Source organism: Bombina bombina, chromosome 4, assembly GCF_027579735.1.
Source record: "Bombina bombina isolate aBomBom1 chromosome 4, aBomBom1.pri, whole genome shotgun sequence".
NCBI classification, from domain to species: domain Eukaryota; kingdom Metazoa; phylum Chordata; class Amphibia; order Anura; family Bombinatoridae; genus Bombina; species Bombina bombina.
The window spans coordinates 1,164,414,219-1,164,434,368 of NC_069502.1; the positions used below are offsets into that span (position 1 = coordinate 1,164,414,219).

Sequence of the window (20,150 nt, forward strand, 5' to 3'; positions counted from 1 at the left end):
GATTTCAGCTTGTCGAAACCTTCAGTCACAATCATTACCTTCGGTAGCCTTATGCATGGAAATTCTAGGTCTTATGACTGCTGCATCGGACGCGATCCCCTTTGCTCGCTTTCACATGCGACCTCTTCAGCTCTGTATGCTGAACCAATGGTGCAGGGATTACACAAAGATATCTCAATTAATATCTTTAAAACCGATTGTACAACACTCTCTGACGTGGTGGACAGATCACCATCGTTTAGTTCAGGGGGCTTCTTTTGTTCTTCCGACCTGGACTGTAATTTCAACAGATGCAAGTCTTACAGGTTGGGGAGCTGTGTGGGGGTCTCTGACAGCACAAGGGGTTTGGGAATCTCAGGAGGTGAGATTACCGATCAATATTTTGGAACTCCGTGCAATTTTCAGAGCTCTTCAGTCTTGGCCTCTTCTGAAGAGAGAATCGTTCATTTTTTTTCAGACAGACAATGTCACAACTGTGGCATACATCAATCATCAAGGAGGGACTCACAGTCCTCTGGCTATGAAAGAAGTATCTCGAATTCTGGTTTGGGCGGAATCCAGCTCCTGTCTAATCTCTGCGGTTCATATTCCAGGAATAGACAATTGGGAAGCGGATTATCTCAGTCGCCAAACTTTGCATCCGGGCGAATGGTCTCTTCACCCAGAGGTATTTCTTCAGATTGTTCAAATGTGGGAACTTCCAGAAATAGATCTGATGGCTTCTCATCTAAACAAGAAACTTCCCAGGTATCTGTCCAGATCCCGGGATCCTCAGGCGGAGGCAGTGGATGCATTATCACTTCCTTGGAAGTATCATCCTGCCTATATCTTTCCGCCTCTAGTTCTTCTTCCAAGAGTAATCTCCAAGATTCTGAAGGAATGCTCGTTTGTTCTGCTGGTAGCTCCAGCATGGCCTCACAGGTTTTGGTATGCGGATCTTGTCCGGATGGCCTCTTGCCAACCGTGGACTCCTCCGTTAAGACCAGACCTTCTGTCACAAGGTCCTTTTTTCCATCAGGATCTCAAATCCTTAAATTTAAAGGTATGGAGATTGAACGCTTGATTCTTAGTCAAAGAGGTTTCTCTGACTCTGTGATTAATACTATGTTACAGGCTCGTAAATCTGTATCTAGAGAGATATATTATAGAGTCTGGAAGACTTATATTTCTTGGTGTCTTTCTCATCATTTTTCCTGGCATTCTTTTAGAATTCCGAGAATTTTACAGTTTCTTCAGAATGGTTTAGATAAAGGTTTGTCCGCAAGTTCCTTGAAAGGTCAAATCTCTGCTCTTTCTGTTCTTTTTCACAGAAAGATTGCTAATCTTCCTGATATTCATTGTTTTGTACAAGCCTTGGTTCGTATAAAACCTGTCATTAAGTCAATTTCTCCTCCTTGGAGTTTGAATTTGGTTCTGTGGGCTCTTCAAGCTCCTCCGTTTGAACCTATGCATTCATTGGACATTAAATTACTTTCTTGGAAAGTTTTGTTCCTTTTGGCCATCTCTTCTGCCAGAAGAGTCTCTGAATTGTCTGCTCTTTCTTGTGAGTCTCCTTTTCTGATTTTTCATCAGGATAAGGTGGTGTTGCGAACGTCTTTTAAATTTTTACCTAAGGTTGTGAATTCCAACAACATTAGTAGAGAAATTGTAGTTCCTTCATTATGCCCTAATCCTAAGAATTCTAAGGAGGAATCATTGCATTCTTTGGATGTTGTTAGAGCTTTGAAATATTATGTTGAAGCTACCAAGACTTTCCGAAAGACTTTGTCATCTTTTCCGGTTCTAGAAAAGGCCAGAAAGCTTCTGCCATTTCTTTGGCATCTTGGTTGAAATCTTTAATTCATCATGCCTATGTTGAGTCGGGTAAAACTCCGCCTCAAAGGATTACAGCTCATTCTACTAGGTCAGTTTCTACTTCCTGGGCGTTTAGGAATGAAGCTTCGGTTGATCAGATTTGCAAAGCAGCAACTTGGTCTTCTTTGCATACTTTTACTAAATTCTACCATTTTGATGTGTTTTCTTCTTCTGAAGCAGTTTTTGGTAGAAAAGTACTTCAGGCAGCTGTTTCAGTTTGAATCTTCTGCTTATGTTTTCATTTAAACTTTATTTTGGGTGTGGATTATTTTCAGCAGGAATTGGCTGTCTTTATTTTATCCCTCCCTCTCTAGTGACTCTTGCGTGGAAAGATCCACATCTTGGGTGGTCATTATCCCATACGTCACTAGCTCATGGACTCTTGCTAATTACATGAAAGAAAACATAACTTATGTAAGAACTTACCTCATTTCTTTCATATTAGCAAGAGTCCATGAGGCCCACCCTTTTTTGTGGTAGTTATGATTTTTTTGTATAAAGCACAATTATTCCAATTCCTTATTTTTTATGCTTTCGCACTTTTTTCTTATCACTCCACTTCTTGGCTATTCGTTAAACTGATTTGTGGGTGTGGTGAGGGGTGTATTTATAGGCATTTTGAGGTTTGGGAAACTTTGCCCCTCCTGGTAGGAATGTATATCCCATACGTCACTAGCTCATGGACTCTTGCTAATATGAAAGAAATGAATTTATCAGGTAAGTTCTTACATAAATTATGTTTTTTAGATAATGTTTCCTGTTACGGACTCTGTGCGCGACTTGTGGCGCACTGTGCCTAAGGTAGAGGGAGCTATCTCTACTCTGGCAAAGAGGATTCCATGAATAAAAAGCTGGAGGCTTATTTAAATATGTACATCCCTCTGGGATTCAAAGGCAGCCCGTTAGCAAGTATTGTTATGGTTGCGGGTGCAGCATCATATTGGTGCGATTCCTTGTTTCAGAGGAGACTATGATAGAGGGAGATCCATGATAGGATCAAGGCTCTAATGCTGGCTAATACATTTATCTGTGATGCCAGCATGCAAGTGGTTAGACTGGGAGTCAAGATCTCTAGCTTTGCAGTTCTAGCTCGCAGAACTCTCTGGTTAAAATCTTGGTCTGCAGATGTATCTTCCAAGTCCAAAGACATTATTTGGTCCTGGTTTGGCGGAGATGATTTCCAAAATTCCTGGTGGGAAGGGTTCCTTCCTACCACAGGACAAATAGAATAGACTTAAGGGTCGCCAGAATTTAAATTTTTGTCCCTTTTGCAATTTCAAGGGACATACGTCTTTATTTTCCTGTTCCAAACCGGAGCAATCCAGGACTTCATGGAGCTCCAGTCAGCCTTGAAATAAAGGAAAACTAGCAAAGAAACCCTCAGCTGATTCTAAATCAGCATGAAGGGGCCATCCCAGATCCAGTGGTGGATTAAGTAGGAAGCAGACTTTTCTTTTTTCGACCGGCTTGGATCAAAGATGTCCCGGATCTTTGGTCCGTGGAAATAGTATCCCAGGGTTACAGAATATGATTCAAGTCTTACCCTCCCAGGGGCAGATTACTCTGTCCAGGTTGTCCTCTATGCAGTGTAAGAAGGCCTCTCTCCATCTGGATTAAGGACCTATCTTCCCTAGGGGTGATAGTTACAGTAGAGGAACAGGGTCAGGGATTCTACTCAAATCCTTTTTGATCCCCCCCAAAAAATATCTCTTTGCCCCATTTTAGACCTAAAGTGTCTCAACAAATTCCTCAAGGTTCCGTCCTTCGAAATTGAGACACTTCGTTCCATTCTTCCCTTGGTTCAGGAGGGTCAGTTTATGACTACCATAGACCTGAAGGACGCATATGAAGATGTTCACATTCACAGGGAGCATCACCAATTTCTGCGTTTTGCATTTCTGGACATATATTTCCAGTTTTGGGGGGGTTTTGCCCTTCCCTTTTGCCTTGCTACGGCTCCTCGAATCTTTACACAGAGAATTTGTCTATTCTTGTTTCCATGCGCAGAAGGTGAATCTGGAGAGGAGTTCCCTGTGCTAAACACCAGGGTGTGTTTCTTAGGAACGATATAGATTTTCTGTCCATAAAGATTTTTCTGATGGAGGTCAGAAAATCCTCTGGCTTCTTGCCTTTCTTCCTGTTCATATGTGGCTTAGTGTATGGAAGTAATGATCTGATGATTGCTACCATGGACTTCTTTCCATTAGACGATGGAACGGAGACCTCTCAGACATATCACAGAGGATAGCTCTGGATTCCCTAATAAGAAACTCTCTATCTTTGTGGATTTCACAGGACCTTCTGTCTCAGGGTACATGCTTCCTGAAACCATCCTGGGTGATTGCATCCCCGGACGCCAGCCTTTCTGGCTGGGGAGCGCTTTGGGGTTCTTAAAGGCTCAGGTTCATTAATCTCAGGAGGAGTCTTCTCTTCCCTTAAACTCTCTAGGGTTGAGAACAATTGTCAATGTCTTAATAGCCTGGCTTCATCTAGTTTTAGTCCAGTTTATCAGATTTCAGTTGTATATCACCACCCCGGTTGCATTCATTAATCACCAGGGAGGAACTCCTGAGTTCCTTAGCAATGAAGGAAGTGACTTGCATTCTCAAGTGGGTAGAGTCCCACGATTACCTCCTCTTTGCTATTCTCATCCAAGAGGTGGACTAATGGGAAGCGGATTTTCTGAGCAGGCAGACCTTTCACCTTGGGGAGTGGGCTCCCCACTCAGAGGTTTTCACAATGATTACTCTCAGGTAGAGGGTTTCCGGAGTTGGATCTGATGTCGAGTTTAAACGCCAAACTTCCTATGTACGGTTCAAGATCAATAGGTGCTTAGGTCTTTCTGATAGACGCTCTGATAGATGCTCTGGCGGTGCTTTGGAACTTCAGTCTAGCGTACATGTTCCCACCGTTTGCTCTCCTTCCTCGAGTCATTGTTCGTATCTTAGGAGAGGGCGTCTGTGATTTTAATAGCTCCTGCCTTACCTTGCAGGATCTGGTTCGCGGAAGGAAGGACCTTCTACTTCAGGTTTCTTTCCTCCACCCAGATCTAGATTCTCTGAAACTGACTGCTTGAACGCCTAGTCTTAGCTAGGCGTGGTTTTTCTGAGAAGGTCATTAATACTATGCTTCAGGCTTGTAAGCCTGTTAGTCGTTACCATAAGGTATAGCGTAAATACCTATATTGGTGTGTATCAAAATGGTTTTCTCATTAACTCGGGTGAGAGTTCCTCGCATCTGTCCTTTCTTTAGGGGGGCCTGGAGAAAGGTTTTGTCAGATTTCTGCACTGTTTATCCTTTTGCTCAAACGTCTGACAGGTCTGCCAGATGTTCAATCTTTTGTTCAGGTTTTGGTCAGAATCAGGCCTGTGTTTAAAACTGTTGTTCCTCCCTGGAGCCTTAATCTTGTTCTTAAAGTTCTGCAGCAGTCTCCATTTGAGCCTATGCATTTGGTTGATATTAAGTTATGGTAGGTTTTGTTTCTACTTGCTATTTCATCTGTTCGCAGAGTTTCTGAACTTTCGCCTTTGCAATGTGATTCCCCTTATTTTATTTTTCATGCGGATAAGGAGGTCCTTTGTACCAAATTGCGGTTTCTTATCAAAGTGGTATCGGATCGCAACATCAATCAAGACGTTCTTTCCTTTTGTCCAAATCCTTCTTCTCAGATTGAACGTTTGTTACACAACCCGGATGTTGTGCGTGCTCTAAATATTTTATCTACAAACAACTAAACATTTTCAGCAGTCTACTGCCCTGTTAGTTTTTTTTACTGGTAAGCGTAAGGGTCAGAAGGACAATTCCAATGTTCTTTCTCTCTGGTTGAAGGGACACTGAACACACATTTTTTCTTTTGTGATTCAGATTGAGCTTGAACAACCCAGGTTGTTCACTAAAAATAGGCCTCCATCTAAAAACGTACATTCTTGCATTTTAAATAAAGATACCAAGATAATGAAGACAAATTGATAATAGGAGTAAATTAGAAAGTTGCTTAAAATTGCATGCGCTATTTGAATCCCAAAAGAAAACATTTGGGTTCAGTGTCCCTTTGAGTAGTGTTATCTGATTAGCAGTATCTGTATTGGTCTTTTTTTTTTTTTTTTTTTTTTTGCATACTTTTTCCAAATTCTACAAATTTGTTACTTTTTCCTCTGCTGAGTCTTCCTTTGGGAGATAAGTTCTTTAAGTGGTGGTGCCTTCTGTTTAGGTCCTCCTGTCTTGTTCTCCCTCCCTTTCATTCTGTGTCCTCTAGCTTGGGTATTGGTTCCCGCTAGTAATTGGAATGAATTTGTGGACTCTCCATGCCATAGGAAAGAAAACAAAATGTATGCTTACCTTATAAATTTCTTTCCGGGAATGGAGAGTCCACCACCCGCCCTTATTTACATTTAAGACAGAAAATTTTTGGTATATAAGATTTCGAGTTTTTCTATTCTAGCCCTCAGAGCTTTATGGTTAAAACCTTGGTCTGCGGATGTGTCATCCAAGTCAAAACTTCTGGCTATTCCTTACAAGGGGAAGACCTTGTTTGGTCCTGATCTGAAGGACATTATTTCTGATATCACGGGAGGTAAAGGTCATCTTCTCCCTCAAGATAAGAGAAATAAACAAAAAGGACAGCAATTTTCAAAATTTCAAAGGCAACTCTTCCTCTTCCGCCTCTAAGCAGGAACAGTCTAAACCTACATGGAGATCCAGCCAGTCTTGGAACAAAGGAAAACAGTCCAAGAAGCCGGTTAGTTATTCCAAGACAGCATGAAGGGCATGCACTCGATCCGAGACCGGATCTGGTAGGGGGCAGACTTTCTTTCGTTCAAGCCTAGTTTTCGGGATGTCCAGGATCCCTGGGCAATAGAAATAGTGTCTCAGGGATACAAATTGGAGTTTAAAAGTTTTCCTCCCAGAGGCAGGTTTCTTCTTTCAAGATTATCTGCAGACCAGAGAAAGAGGCGTTTTTACATTTTGTAGAAGACCTCTCTGCTCTGGGAGTGATTGTTCCCGTTCCATTACTGTAACAAGGTCAGAGGTTTTATTCAAATCTGTTTGTGGTTCCCAAAAAGGAGGGAACCTTCAGACCAATTTTAGACCTCAAAAGTCTAAACAAGCTTCTTAGGGTACCGTCCTTCATGATGGAAACAATTCGTTCCATTGATCCAGGAGGGTCAATTTATGACAACGGGATTTAAAGGACGCATATCTACATGTTCCCATTCACAGGGATCATCACAAGTTCTTAAGGTTTGCCTTTTTGGACAAACACTTCCAGTTTGTGGCTCTTCCTTTCAGGCTGGCCACAGCTCCCAGAATCTTAACAAAGGTTCTGGGATCTCTATTGGCGGTGCTTCGATCAAAAGGCATTGCAGTGGCGCCTTATCTGGACGACATTCTAGTTCAGGCGCCATCCTTTCAGATAGCAAGATCCCACACAGACTTGGTGTTGTCCTTCCTAAGATCTCACGGATGGAAGGTAAATTCAGAAAAGAGTTCTTGGTTCCAAACACCAAGGGTAGCTTTCTTAGGAACCATAATAGACTCTCTGTCTATAAAGATTTTTCTGACAGAAGTCAGGAAATTAAAGATTATCGATACTTGCCTAGTCCTTCAGTCCACTCCTCGACCGTCAGTGGCTCAGTGCATGGAGCTAATCGGGCTGATGGTGGCAACAATGGACATCATCCCGTTTGCTCGCTTCCATCTCAGAGCTCTGCAGTTGAACATGCTGAGACAATGGAACGGAGATTATTCAGACTTGTACCCTCGACTTCTTCTGAAACAGGAGACAAGGGACTCTCTACAATGGTGGTTGTCTCTGGATCATCTCTCCCAGGGATCATGCTTTCACAAAACCATCTTGGGTGATTGTGACAACAGATGTCAGCCTTCTAGGGTGGGGCTCTCTAAAGGCTCAGGGAATATGGACTCAGTCTGTTTTACCCATAAACATTCTGGAACTGAGAATGATCTACAATGCTCTTCTGGCCTGGCCCCAGTTAGCCTCAGTACAGTTTATCAGGTTCCAGTCGGACAACATAACGTCAGTGGCCTTCATCAATCATCAGGGAGGAACGAGGAGTTCCTTGGCGATGAGAGGTATCCAAAATAATTCAGTGGGCGGAGGCCCATTCTTGCTGTCTGTTGGCAATCCACATCCCAGGGGTGGACAACTGGGAGGCGGATTTTCTGAGCAGGCAGACCTTTCATCCGGGGGAGTGGGAACTCCATCCGGAAGTGTTCTCCAGCCTGATTCTCAAGTGGGGTCAGTCGGCATTGGATCTCATGGCATCGCGGCAGAATGCCAAGCTTCAGAGATACGGGTCGAGATCCAGGGACCCCCAGGCGGAACTGATAGATTCTCTGGCGGCCCCTTGGACCATCAATATAGCATACCTGTTTCCTCTGTTTGCTCTTCTTCCTCGAGTAATTGCTCGAATCAAACAGGAAAGGGCCTCGGTGATCCTCATAGCATTGGCCTGGCCTTGCAGGATTTGGTATGCAGATCTGGTGGAGATGACATCTCTACCACCTTGGAGACTTCCGTTGAGGAAGGACCTTCTGATTCAGGGACCCTTCCTTCACCCAAATCTAGTTTCTCTGAAGCTGACTGCTTGGAGATTAAATGCTTAATTTTATCCAAGCTGGGATTTTCGGACTCTGTTATAGAGACCATGATTCAGGCTCATAAGCCTGTTACTAGAAGGATTTACCATAAGATTTGGCGTAAATATCTCTATTGGTGTGAATCCAAGGGCTAATCATGGAGTACAATTAGGATTCCTAGAATGTTGTCTTTTCTCCAAGAGGGTTTGGAGAAAGGTTTATCAACAAGTTCACTAAAGGGGCAAATCTCAGCCTTATCTATTTTGTTACACAAACGTCTGGCGGATGTTCCAGATGTACAATTGTTCTGTCAGGCCTGTGTTCAAACCTGTTACTCCTCCATGGAGTCTTAATTTGGTTCTCAAAGTTCTTCAAGGGGCTCCGTTTGAGCCTATGCGTTTTTTAGATATTAAGTTGTTATCCTGGAAAGTTTTATTTCTGGTTGCTATTTCCTCTGCTTGGAGAGTGTCTGAGCTCTCAGCATTGCAGTCTCTCTTATTTTCCATTCAGATAAGGTAGTGTTACATACTAAATTAGGATTTCTTCCTAAGGTTGTTTCTGATCGGAACATTAATCAGGAGATTGTTGTTCCTTCCTTGTGTCCTAATCCTTCTTCTCAGAAAGAAAGACTTCTGCACAATTTGGACGTGGTCCGTGCTTTAAAGTTCTACCTGCAGGCGACTAAGGACTTTCGTCAGTCTTCTTTTTTGTTTGTGGTTTTCTCAAGCAAACGCAAGGGACAGAAAGCTACAGCTACTTCTTTCTTTTTGGCTGAAGAGTATCATACGTTTTGCATATGAGACTGCTGGACAGCAGCCTGCCGAGAGAGTTATGGCTCATTTCACGAGGGCTGTTGCTTCCTCATGGGCGTTCAAAAATTAAGCTTCTGTGGAACAGATTTGTAAGGCTGCAACTTGGTCCTCTCTTCACACTTTTTCAAAGTTCTACAAATTTGACACTTTTGCCTCGGCTGAGGCCGCTTTTGGGAGAAAGGTTCTTCAAGCCCGGCCCGCCCTGTTCTTTTAGACAGGTTGTGGGTTATTGTGAACTTCAGACACTTCTGCACCTTGGCTTTTCCTTTCTCTTCCTAACTTCGGTCGAATGACTGGAGTGGGAGGGAAGGGAGGAGCTATTTAACAGCTCTGCTGACCAGGAGGTGAATATCCCATTAGTAATTAAGATGATCCGTGGGCTCATTGTGTCAAAAAAAGAAATACATTTATCAGGTAAGCATAAATTTTCTTTTAATGGTTTTAAGATTTTATATTCCTTTTGTGATCTTTGTGTTTGCATTGACCGAATTGCTGCTTGGGTTTTGATTATATTTTGTTGTTTTTTTCCTGATATTCTAGACCATGGAAAATGCCCACATCGATGCGATTCTGATCTTGGGAGAGGCTTTTGCGTCCCATGAGCCTTTTGACTTTGGTTGCCAGAGTACTACAGAGAGAATTCATCGTCTTATTCCGGTTATGTTAAAGCATCGTCTGACCCCACCACCTGAGGAAACCTATTCCCTGCACCGCAAGATGGGAGGATCCTTCCTAATATGCTCAAAGCTGAAGGCTAAGATTGCCTGTAAGGACATGTTTGAGGAAGCCTATGCAAAATATTGGAAGGAAAAAGGAGATGGAAAACCATAATTGGTGCAGTTCTGTTGTTCATGGTTTTTTCCTCTTGTCTCAGAAAATTATTAAATTACAATCTAAAAATCTCTTGCATCTCACTGGCCAGAATAGGACATTCTAATGGCTGCGGAAAGTCCGGGAGATGGTCTGAACAGGAACTTGACTGACACTCTGGATGGAAATAGGTGTATGGAAAGCTTTAGAAACATTTTTTTTCTCTCTCTTTAAAAATAAATAAATAGAAACCTAATGACTGCTAAAGCTTTGAAAGAAGAAGTGCAGAGAGATTTAACTCGCTCATAGATGGGGTAATAAAATGTGAGAGAGAAGTATCAGATGTTTGACAGCTAACAAAGGTGTGGCGTTCATAGAAAATATACATCTTTGCTTTACTTTGCTTAATGTTCAATGAAAACGTAATTTTTTTGTTTTTCCCTCCAGTTTTTGTTTTATTGCTAATAAGTAATAATATTAAATGCTTTTTGTACTGTTAATTGTAATCGGTCTAATCTGAGTTTTTTGTTTTGGACAAGGAAATTGTGAAATGCGTTGATATAATGTGCCTTTCCATGAGTAAAAGGGAGGTATTAATGGCAAGCAAAAAATACAAAAAGAAAAAGGGCCATAATTTCCTGGTAGACACCTCACACTCAGATGGCAGACATCTGTTTAATATAATTTCTCTCTCTAAGAAATAGTATGAATAAGACAGCTTTAAAGCAAACTCATGGATGTAGGTTACAGATCTCACTGGTACTGCTAGCAGCTGAAGGGGTTTGTTTCAGTATTGTGACAAATTACAGGCAAACACTTTTCTTTTTAGCAAAATGTGAGAACATTAAGCTAAACATCCAGGTGCTGTGATGATAGAATGACTTACAAGTTATAACTTCTGCTCTTTATTTGTGCCAAAATTTAAATGGCAACCTATAGGAAACAGTCAGTGCCGTATATGTAGAAACCATAGAAGTTATTGTTTCCTGGTACCTATGATTTTAATAGTTATTTTCTGCTTGAGGGAAACTGCTTCTCTGTACTGATTAAACACTACTAGTGAACTGTAAAGCTTCCTAACAATTATACAAAGCTCAAAATGAAAATTGAAGTGATTGCATTTCAGTTTTATTAGAAGCATGTGCATTAAAATAATGCTTTTAGTGAAGTCGTGACCTCTTAAAGGGACACTGAACCCAAATTTTTTCTTTCATGATTTAGATAGAGCATGCGATTTTAAACAAATCCTACTATCAATTTTTCTTTGTTCTCTATGCATCTTTACTTAAAAAAGCAGGAATGCAAGCTTACGAGCCGGCCCATCTTTGGTTCAGCACCTAGGTTGTTCTTGCTGATTGGTGGCTAAATGGTAATCAGCAAGCGCTATCCAGGGTGCTGAACCAAAAATGGGCCGGCTCAAAGGCTTACATTCTTGCTTTTTCAAATAAAGATAGCAAGAAAATGAAGAAAAATGGATAAAAGGAGTAAATTAGAAAGTTGCTTAAATGTGCATGCTCTATCATGAAAGAAAAAAAATTGGGTTCAGTGTCCCTTTTAAGCGCTACAGTGCACATATGTACATAGGTCCCGTGCACCTGCTCATGAAGCATATATGATGGTGATTAGTCTGGTATGTATTATCACTCATTAATGCATGGCAGCCCTGGCTGTATGAGCAGACATATGTACATATGCCCCATAAACGCAAAACACAATCACTGCTTTAAGCATAGCTTTTGATAGAAGCATTTTTGCTAATACAAGTGTATTGGAAATGGTTTATTTACAAAATGTCTGTGCATTTCATTGTCTCATTTCCTTTTTAAAGAGACAAAGTCAAAATTAAACTTTCATAATTATTCCAATTTACTATTATCACTTTATGCACACTTTCTGAGGCACCAACTCCTACTGAGCACTCAGTAGAGGCATATGAGTGTGACTGGCTGATTGCGGTCACATGATACAGGGGTAGGGAAGTCAAACTACATTTTGAAAGTTGTTAGAAAAAAGTCTACTGTACATGTGAAATTCAAAGCAATTGTTGTTGCGTGGTCTCTTTATTATGTATCTGTTAATTATGCAATTCTATGGTATTTAAAAGGACGTGAAACCCAAAAATTTTCTTTCATGATTCATATAGAATACAATTTTAAACATCCCAATTAACTTCAATTATCTAATTTGCTTCATTCTTTCGCGTACCCATGTGCATTGCTATTTCTTCAACAATCACACGAAGCATCTATGTGCAGCCACCAATCAGCAGCTACTGAGCCTATTTAGGTATGCTTTTAAACAAAGAATATCAAGAGAATGAAGCAAATTAGATAATAGACGTAAATGGTTTAAAATTGCATGCTCTTTCCAAATCATAAGTATGCACAGAATACAATGCCTGTTCAGCCCGGTCTTCAAGTGTTACTGCTCTCTCTGGTGAATTGTCACCAATATACATAAAGGACCATTAAAGGGACATATGAAACACTTTTTCTTTCATGATTTGATGTCCCTTTAATGGTCCTTTATGTATATTGGTGGCAATTCACCATAGAGAGCAGTAACACTTGAAGACCGGCTGAACAGGCATTGTATTCTGTGCATAGGCATAAACCGTTATATTACTGTTTAAAGGGACACTGAACCCACATTTTTTTCTTTCGTGATTCAGATAGAGCAGCAATTTTAAGCAACTTTTTAATTTACTCCTACTATCAATTTTTCTTTGTTCTCTTTTTATCTTTATTTAAAAAAGCAGGAATGTAAACTTACGAGCCGGACCATCTTTGGTTCGGCACCTAGGTTGTTCTTGCTGATTGGTGGCTAAATGGTATTCACCAATCAGCAAGCGCTATCCAGGGTTCTGAACCAAAAATGGGCCAGCTCGTAAGCTTACATTCCTCTCTTTTTTTCAAATAAAGATAGCAAGAAAACAAAGAAAAATGTATAATAGGAGTAAATTAGAAAGTTGCTTAAAATTGCATTCTCTATCTGAATCATGGAAGAAAAAAATTGGGTTCAGTGTCCCTTTAAGGGAATTGCAAAGCAATCCTTGGCACAACTGAATTATTGCTCTAGCTACGAAAGTTAAATGCCTTTCATACCATTGTCTGGACTTGTTTTACTACAACAAAATTAATGTCAGGGCACAAATTAAAGTGACATTGCACTCTCTCTAAATAAGTGTTATGTAGTTGTCAAATATGAAGGAGGCTTTGTCCATCTCAACCAACGGCGATCAATAACTTTAAGGTATGAAATATTTCTTACTGTTTGCAGCTAACCACTTTTCATGTAAAAAAAAAAAAAATCTATATATTTTTACATGTTAAACTGCAACTATTTTTTTGGCACAATAATAATCTTGAGTGCAACAATCTGTTAATTACCTAATATTATTTTATGGTGGTTATTGTCTGAATACTTTGTGACATTTTTTTTTATTTGCGGTTACATGTTTGCTAAAAATGCCAAGTAGCTAAGCAAAGTGATGACAGGAAAAAGTAATTCCATTTTTCCAGAATAGATGTAACTTTAGAAAATGTGTCTGGCTTACATTTTAAATTCCAATTAAAATAGCAAATTATTACATAATCATTTGGTGTGAAAACTGTAAAAAGCTTATAGTTGTGTAGTAAATACATTATTTAGGCAAGAACATATCTTTTTTTTTTTTTTTCTGCCTTTCCTCTCCAGTTGCGTTAAATGTAAACACACCTGCCGTATAGCAACAAAAGTGCCAAATCTCTGGAAATATTGTCCGTCCACAGTGACCGCTGAATGTATAACTTTTAATACATAAAAATATGCACACATTTTTTAGCAGAATTCTGTAATTTTCAATAGCAAAATTAATAAAATCTGCCAAAAAGGTTTTGTATGTGTTTATTTTCTCTATAAAAAAAACAGGTTAAACTTCTGTGAATTCTTTGTGTGGTTTCCAATGTGTGTAAATGTTTAATCTCTTACATTTTGTCGTGATAGTACAAGAACAGAAAATATTGCCAGCCAGGTGGCGCTATAAAGTAGTCTGGTGGGTGCAGTGCACTTTGCAATATTATAACATTTTCTCGTACTTGTAAATGTTACTTAAAGGGACAGAAAACCCCACCATTTTCTTAAAATTTGTATGTTCTATATACAAATCATGAAACAACTTTCGAATATACTCCTATTATAAAATTTGCTTCATTATCTTGTTATCCTTTGCTGAAGGAACATCATTGCAGTTCTGGCAGCTAGCTGAACACATCTATTTAGCCAATCACAAGAGACAAATGTGTGCAGGCACCAATCAGCAACTAGCTCCCACTAGTGTAGGATATGTGTATTCTTTTTTCACAAGTGAATTTAAGTGTCTTAAAATTACATGCTCTATCTGAATCATGGAAATTTAATTTTGACTTTCCTATCCCTTTAAGCTATCTAAAGCATACAATAATTGTTGTGCAAATTGTCATTAAATTTGTTAAATTATGCAAACACCTACAAAAAATATTGACTAATTGTAGCTTAATTATGTCTTCAGTTTTAGCTACAGCTCTATACATTATTCTTTTCTTTTTAATGCTGGTGAGAGACCACACAATTCCTTACTGTTGGGAATTCATCACCTGGCCACCAGGAGGAAGTAAAGACACCCTTCAACAGAGCTTAATTATCTCTCCCACTTCGACAACCCTCCCAGTATTTCCTTCGCCTAGCTTAGTAGCATGTGAAGATAGAGGTACTCTTCATTTATTTCAAGATTACATTAAGGATATTCACAAAATTTCCCTCAGAAGATTTACACTGCACCGCCAGTACTCATTTGTCCCTCTATTTGAAGTTGTGGTCACAAGCTTGTCACGGGTGTCGCTGGGGTAGTTATTTCTCTTACATTGGTGTATCCAGTCCACGGATTCATCCTTACTTGTGGGATATTCTCAATCCCTACAGGAAGTGGCAAAGAGAGCACACAGCAGAGCTGTCCATATAGCTCCCCTCAGGCTCCGCCCCCCCAGTCATTCTCTTTGCCGCTCGAACAAGTAGCATCTCCACGGGAGGGTAAAGAGTTTGTGGTGTTAGATTTGGAGTTTTTATTTCTTCAATCAAGAGTTTATTTTAAAATAGTGCCGGTTTGTACTATTTACTGAGGCAGAAAATGATGAAGATTTCTGCTGAGAGGAAAATGTTTTTAGCACCTTGTAACTAAAATCCATTGCTGTTCCCACGCAGGACTGTTGAATACAGGAAAACTTCAGTTGGGGGGAACAGTTTGCAGGCTTAACTGCTTTAAGGTATGTTTCAGTCATTTTTTCTAGTCAAGACTTAGTAATGCTAGAAGACTGACAGGAATCCCCATGTGGGAAAGGTAAGCCATATTCTGAGACTTAGTATAGAAGGAAGGCTTATTGAAAGGGCTCAATACACTGGTGGACACTGTTAAGGGGCAATCGATTATTTTTTAAGATAATCTGACATTATACAAGTTTTATATTGCATTTAAAACACTTTTTGGGGTTTTATTCCGCATGGCATATATTTAGATACCTATTTTGGCTTGGGAAGGCCCCACAAACTCCTGAGGGAAGATGGAGGGGGCCTGAATTTCGCGCCTCAGTTGCGCAGTTGATTTTACAAACAGCTTCATGCAGATACATGTGAAGGGTCCAAAGATTACTTGAGGACTTCAGAGAGGCTTATTTTCGATCAAAACTAATCCCCAAGGAAGGTAGGACCACAGCAAAGGCTGTGGCATGGTTAATTTGCTCTGGTTTGGGCAGTAGGGGGTTAATTGACTTGAAATTTACTGTGCAATCATTTCAAAGCATTAGGATCATATGGTGAAAATTTCATAAAGATTGGATGATTTTTGGAGGTTTAGTAAAAAAGTATGCGCTTTTTATTATTTAAAGGCACAGTACTGTTTTTTCAAAAATTGTATTTTACTGTATTTGAGTGCTGTCTAGGTCTGTTTAACATGTCTGAGCCTACAGATAGACCTTGTTCTATGTGTTTAAAAGCCATGGCGGTCCCCCCTTGTACATTTGTGTTTAAAGTGTGCTAACATATCCAAACATTTTAAAGACCATGCAGTTACACTTAAAAATGTGGCCCAAGATGATTCTTTAACGGAAGGTAATGAGGATAGCCCTCCTTCCTCTCCCCATGTGTCGACACCAGTTACGCCCGCGCAAGCGATGCCTAGTACCTCTAGCGCAGGGGTGTCCAAACTTTGCTCTCCAGAGGTTTTGAAACTACATTTCCGATGATGCTCAGCCAGCATTTTATCTAGCTGAGCATCATGGGAAATGTAGTTCCAAAACCTCTGGAGAGCAAAGTTTGGACACCCCTGCTCTAGCGCATTAGCCCCTATTACATTGCAACAATTAGCAGCAGTCATGGATAATTCCCTTGCAGCATTTCTATCCAAACTGCCTGTTTTTCCTAAAAAGCGTCAGCTCAGTTTTAAGAACAGAGGATGAGCAATCAGAAGTTTTGGATAATTTATCTGTTGTACCCTCACAACCCTCTGACGTGGCGGTGAGGGAGAAATTTGTGACGCAGGTAAAATTTCTCAGCGGGCAGAATCAGATTTCTTAGCGTTTAAATTTAAGCTGGAACACCTCCGCGTACTGCTTAAGGAGGTTTTAGCTACGCTGGTTGATTGTGACCCTATGGTGGTCCCAGAAAAATTGTGTAAAATGGACAAGTTTTTAGAAGTCCCTGTATACACTAATGCGTTGCCGATCCCTAAGAGGGTGGCGGATATTGTGACTAGGGAGTGGGAGAGACCAGGCGTACCTTTTGTTCCCCCCCCCCCTAATCTTTAAGAAAATGTTCCCCATAACTGACCCCAGGCGGAACGCGTGGCAGGCGGTCCCTAAGGTAGAGGGAGCAGTTTAAACACTAGCTAAGCGCACATCTATACCAATAGAAGACAGTTGTGTTTTCAAAGATCCTATGGATAACAAATTAGAAGGGTTACTAAAGAAAATATTTGTTCAACAAGGTATCTTTCTTCAACCAATTGCCTGCATTATTCCTGTAACTACTGCAGCGGCTTTTTGGTTGAGGCGCTGGAGGAGTCGCTCCAGAGGGAGACTTCATATGACGAAGTCATGGATAGAATTCATACTCTAAAGCTGGTTAATTCTTTCATTACAGATCCCGCTTTACAATTAACTAAATTAGCGGCAAAAAATTCTGGTTTTGCCATTGTGGCTCGAAGAGCGCTCTGGCTCAAATCATGGTCGGCTGACGTGTTGTCCAAAACAAAATTACTTAATATCAGGAAAGGGCCATGCCCTTCCACAAGATAGACCTTTTAAGGCTTAAAACAAGGCTAATTTGTGCTCCTTTCGCAACTTCAGGAGCGGACCTGCTTCAACCTCTGCAAGAGGGTAACGTTTCCCAGCCCAAAGCAACATGAAAGCCTTTGCAGGGCTGGAACAAGGGTAAACAGGCCAAGAAGCCTGCTGCTGCTACCAAGACAGCATGAAAGGGTAGCCCCCACTCCGGGACCGGATCTAGTAGGAGGCAGACTTTCTCTCTTGCTCACGCTTGGGCAAGAGATGTTCCAGATCCCTGGGCATTAGAAATTGTTGCTCAAGGGTATCTTCTAGAAATCGAAGACTCTCCCCCAAGGGGAAGGTTCCACATTTCTCGTTTGTCTTCAGACCAGACAAAGAAACAGACGTTCTTACGCTGTGTAGAAGATCTTCTAAAGATGGGAGTGTTACACCCAGTTCCAACTGCAGAGCAAGGACTGGGTTTTTACTCAAACCTGTTTGTAGTTCCCAAAAAGGAAGGAACTTTCAGGCCAATCCTAGATGGTTTCCATTTTGAGTTCCATCATTCAAAATGGAAACCATTCGGACAATCTTACCATTGATCAAGGAAGATCAATATATGACTACCGTGGATTTAAAGGATGCGTACCTACATATTCCTATCCACAAAGATCACCATCAGTTCCTAAGGTTCGCCTTTCTGGACAAGAATTTTCACAAAGGTGCTAGGGTCCATTCTAGCGGTTCTAAGACTGCGGGGCATTGCAGTAGCACCTTATCTGGACGACATATTAATTCAGGGATCGTCTTTTCAAAGAGCCAAGGCTCATACAGAAATAGTTCTGGCCTTTCTAAGGTCTCACGGGTGGAAGGTGAACGTCGGAAAAAGTTGTCTGTCCCCGCTCACAAGGGTTCCCTTCCTGGGAACGCTAAGAGACTCGGTAGAAATGAAAATATTTCTGACGGAGGTCAGGAAGTTAACTTTTAACTACTTGCCGAGTTCTTCATTTTGTTCCTCGGCCTTCTGTGGCTCAGTGCATGGAGGTAATCGGGTTAATGGTTGCGGCAATGGACGTTGTTCCCTTTGCCAGAATTCATCTCAGACCACTGCAGCTGTGCATGCTCAAACTGTGGAATGGGGACTATGCAGATTGTCTCCTTAGATACAAATGGACGAGAAAACCAGAGATTATCTTCTCTGGTGGTTGTCTCAGGATCACCTGTCTCAGGGAATGTGCTTCCGCAGACCAGAGTGGATCATTGTCACGACCAATTCCAGTCTGTTAGGCTGGGGTGCGGTCTGGGACTCCCTGAAAGCTCAGGGCCTATGGTCTCGGGAAGAGTCTCTTCTCCCGATAAACATTTTGGAACAGAGTGATATTCAACACGCTTCAGGCATAGCCTCAACTAGCGAAGGCCAGGTTCATCAGGTTTCAGTCGGACAACATCACGACTGTAGCGTACATGAAGGAAGTATCCAAGATCATCAAATGGGCGGAGGATCACTCCTGCCATCTATCTGCAATTCACATCCCAGGAATAGACAACTGGGAGGCGGATTTTCTGAGTCGTCAGACCTTTCACCCGGAGGAGTGGGAACTCCTTCCGGAGGTTTTTGCTCAGCTTACCCAGCTATGGGGTATTCCAGAGTTGGATCTGATGGCGTCCCGTCAGAACTCCAAACTTTCTCTTTACGGATCCAGGTCCAGGGACCCCAAAGCGGCATTGATAGATGCTCTAGTAGCGCCTTGGTACTTCAATCTGGCTTATGTTTTTCCACCGTTTCCCCTTCTCCCTCGTCTGGTAGCCAGAATCAAACAGGAGAAGGCTTCGGTAATTTTGATAGCGCCTGCGTGGCCACGCAGGACTTGGTATGCAGACCTAGTGGACATGTCATCTGTTCCACCATGGACACTGCCATTGAGGCAGGATCTTCTAATTCAAGGTCCATTCAAGCATCCAAATCTAGTTCTCTGCAACTGACTGCTTGGAGATTGAACGCTTAATTCTATCTAAGCGTGGGTTCTCTGGATCCGTTATAGATACTTTGATCCAGGCTAGAAAACCTGTCACCAGGAACATTTACCATAATATATGGCGGAAATATCTTTGTTGGTTTGAATCCAAGGGTTACTCGTGGAGTAAGATTAGGATTCCTAGGATTTTGTCATTTCTCCAAGAAGGATTGGAGAAAGGATTGTCAGCTAGTTCCTTAAAGGGACAGATATCTGCTCTATCTATTCTGTTTCACAGGCGTCTGGCGGAAGTACCAGACGTTCAAGCGTTTGCATAGGCTTTAGTCAGAATCAAGCCTGTCTATAAACCTGTGGCTCCTCCATGGAGTCTAAATTTAGTTCTTTCTGTTCTTCAAGGGGTTCCGTTTGAACCTTTACATTCCATAGATATTAAGTGATTATCTTGGAAAGTTTTGTTTTTGGTAACTATTTCTACTGCTCGAAGAGTTACAGAATTGTCTGCTTTGCAGTGTAATTCACCCTATCTGGTGTTTCATGCAGATAAGGTTGTTTTGCGTACAAAACCTGGTTTCCTTCCGAATGTGGTTTCTAATAAGAATATTAACCAGGAAATCATTGTTCCTTCTCTGTGTCCTAATTCAGTTTCTAAGAAGGAACGGCTTTTACACAATCTTGATGTGGTTCGTGCTTTAAAATTCTATTTAAAAGCAACTAAAGATTTCAGACACACGTCATCCTTGTTTGTTGTCTATTCTGGTAAGAGGAGAGGTCAAAAGCTATCGCTTCCTCTCTTGAGACTGCTGGACAGCAGCCTCCTGATCGAA

The 20,150-nt window shown here is 41.2% G+C and overlaps 1 protein-coding gene across 1 annotated transcript in view; it reads left to right on the top strand.

Moving 5' to 3' along the window:
• The window catches only part of COQ8A (coenzyme Q8A), a 452,989-nt gene extending 439,040 nt beyond the window's left edge, over window positions 1–13,949 (top strand). Inside the window, exon 16 of the mRNA XM_053712627.1 lies at window positions 9,807–13,949. Within this exon, the coding sequence (XP_053568602.1) occupies window positions 9,807–10,097 (291 nt within the window). The 3' untranslated portion in view covers window positions 10,098–13,949. The remainder of the gene's footprint in view (window positions 1–9,806) is intronic.
• Window positions 13,950–20,150: the final 6,201 nt, after the last annotated feature.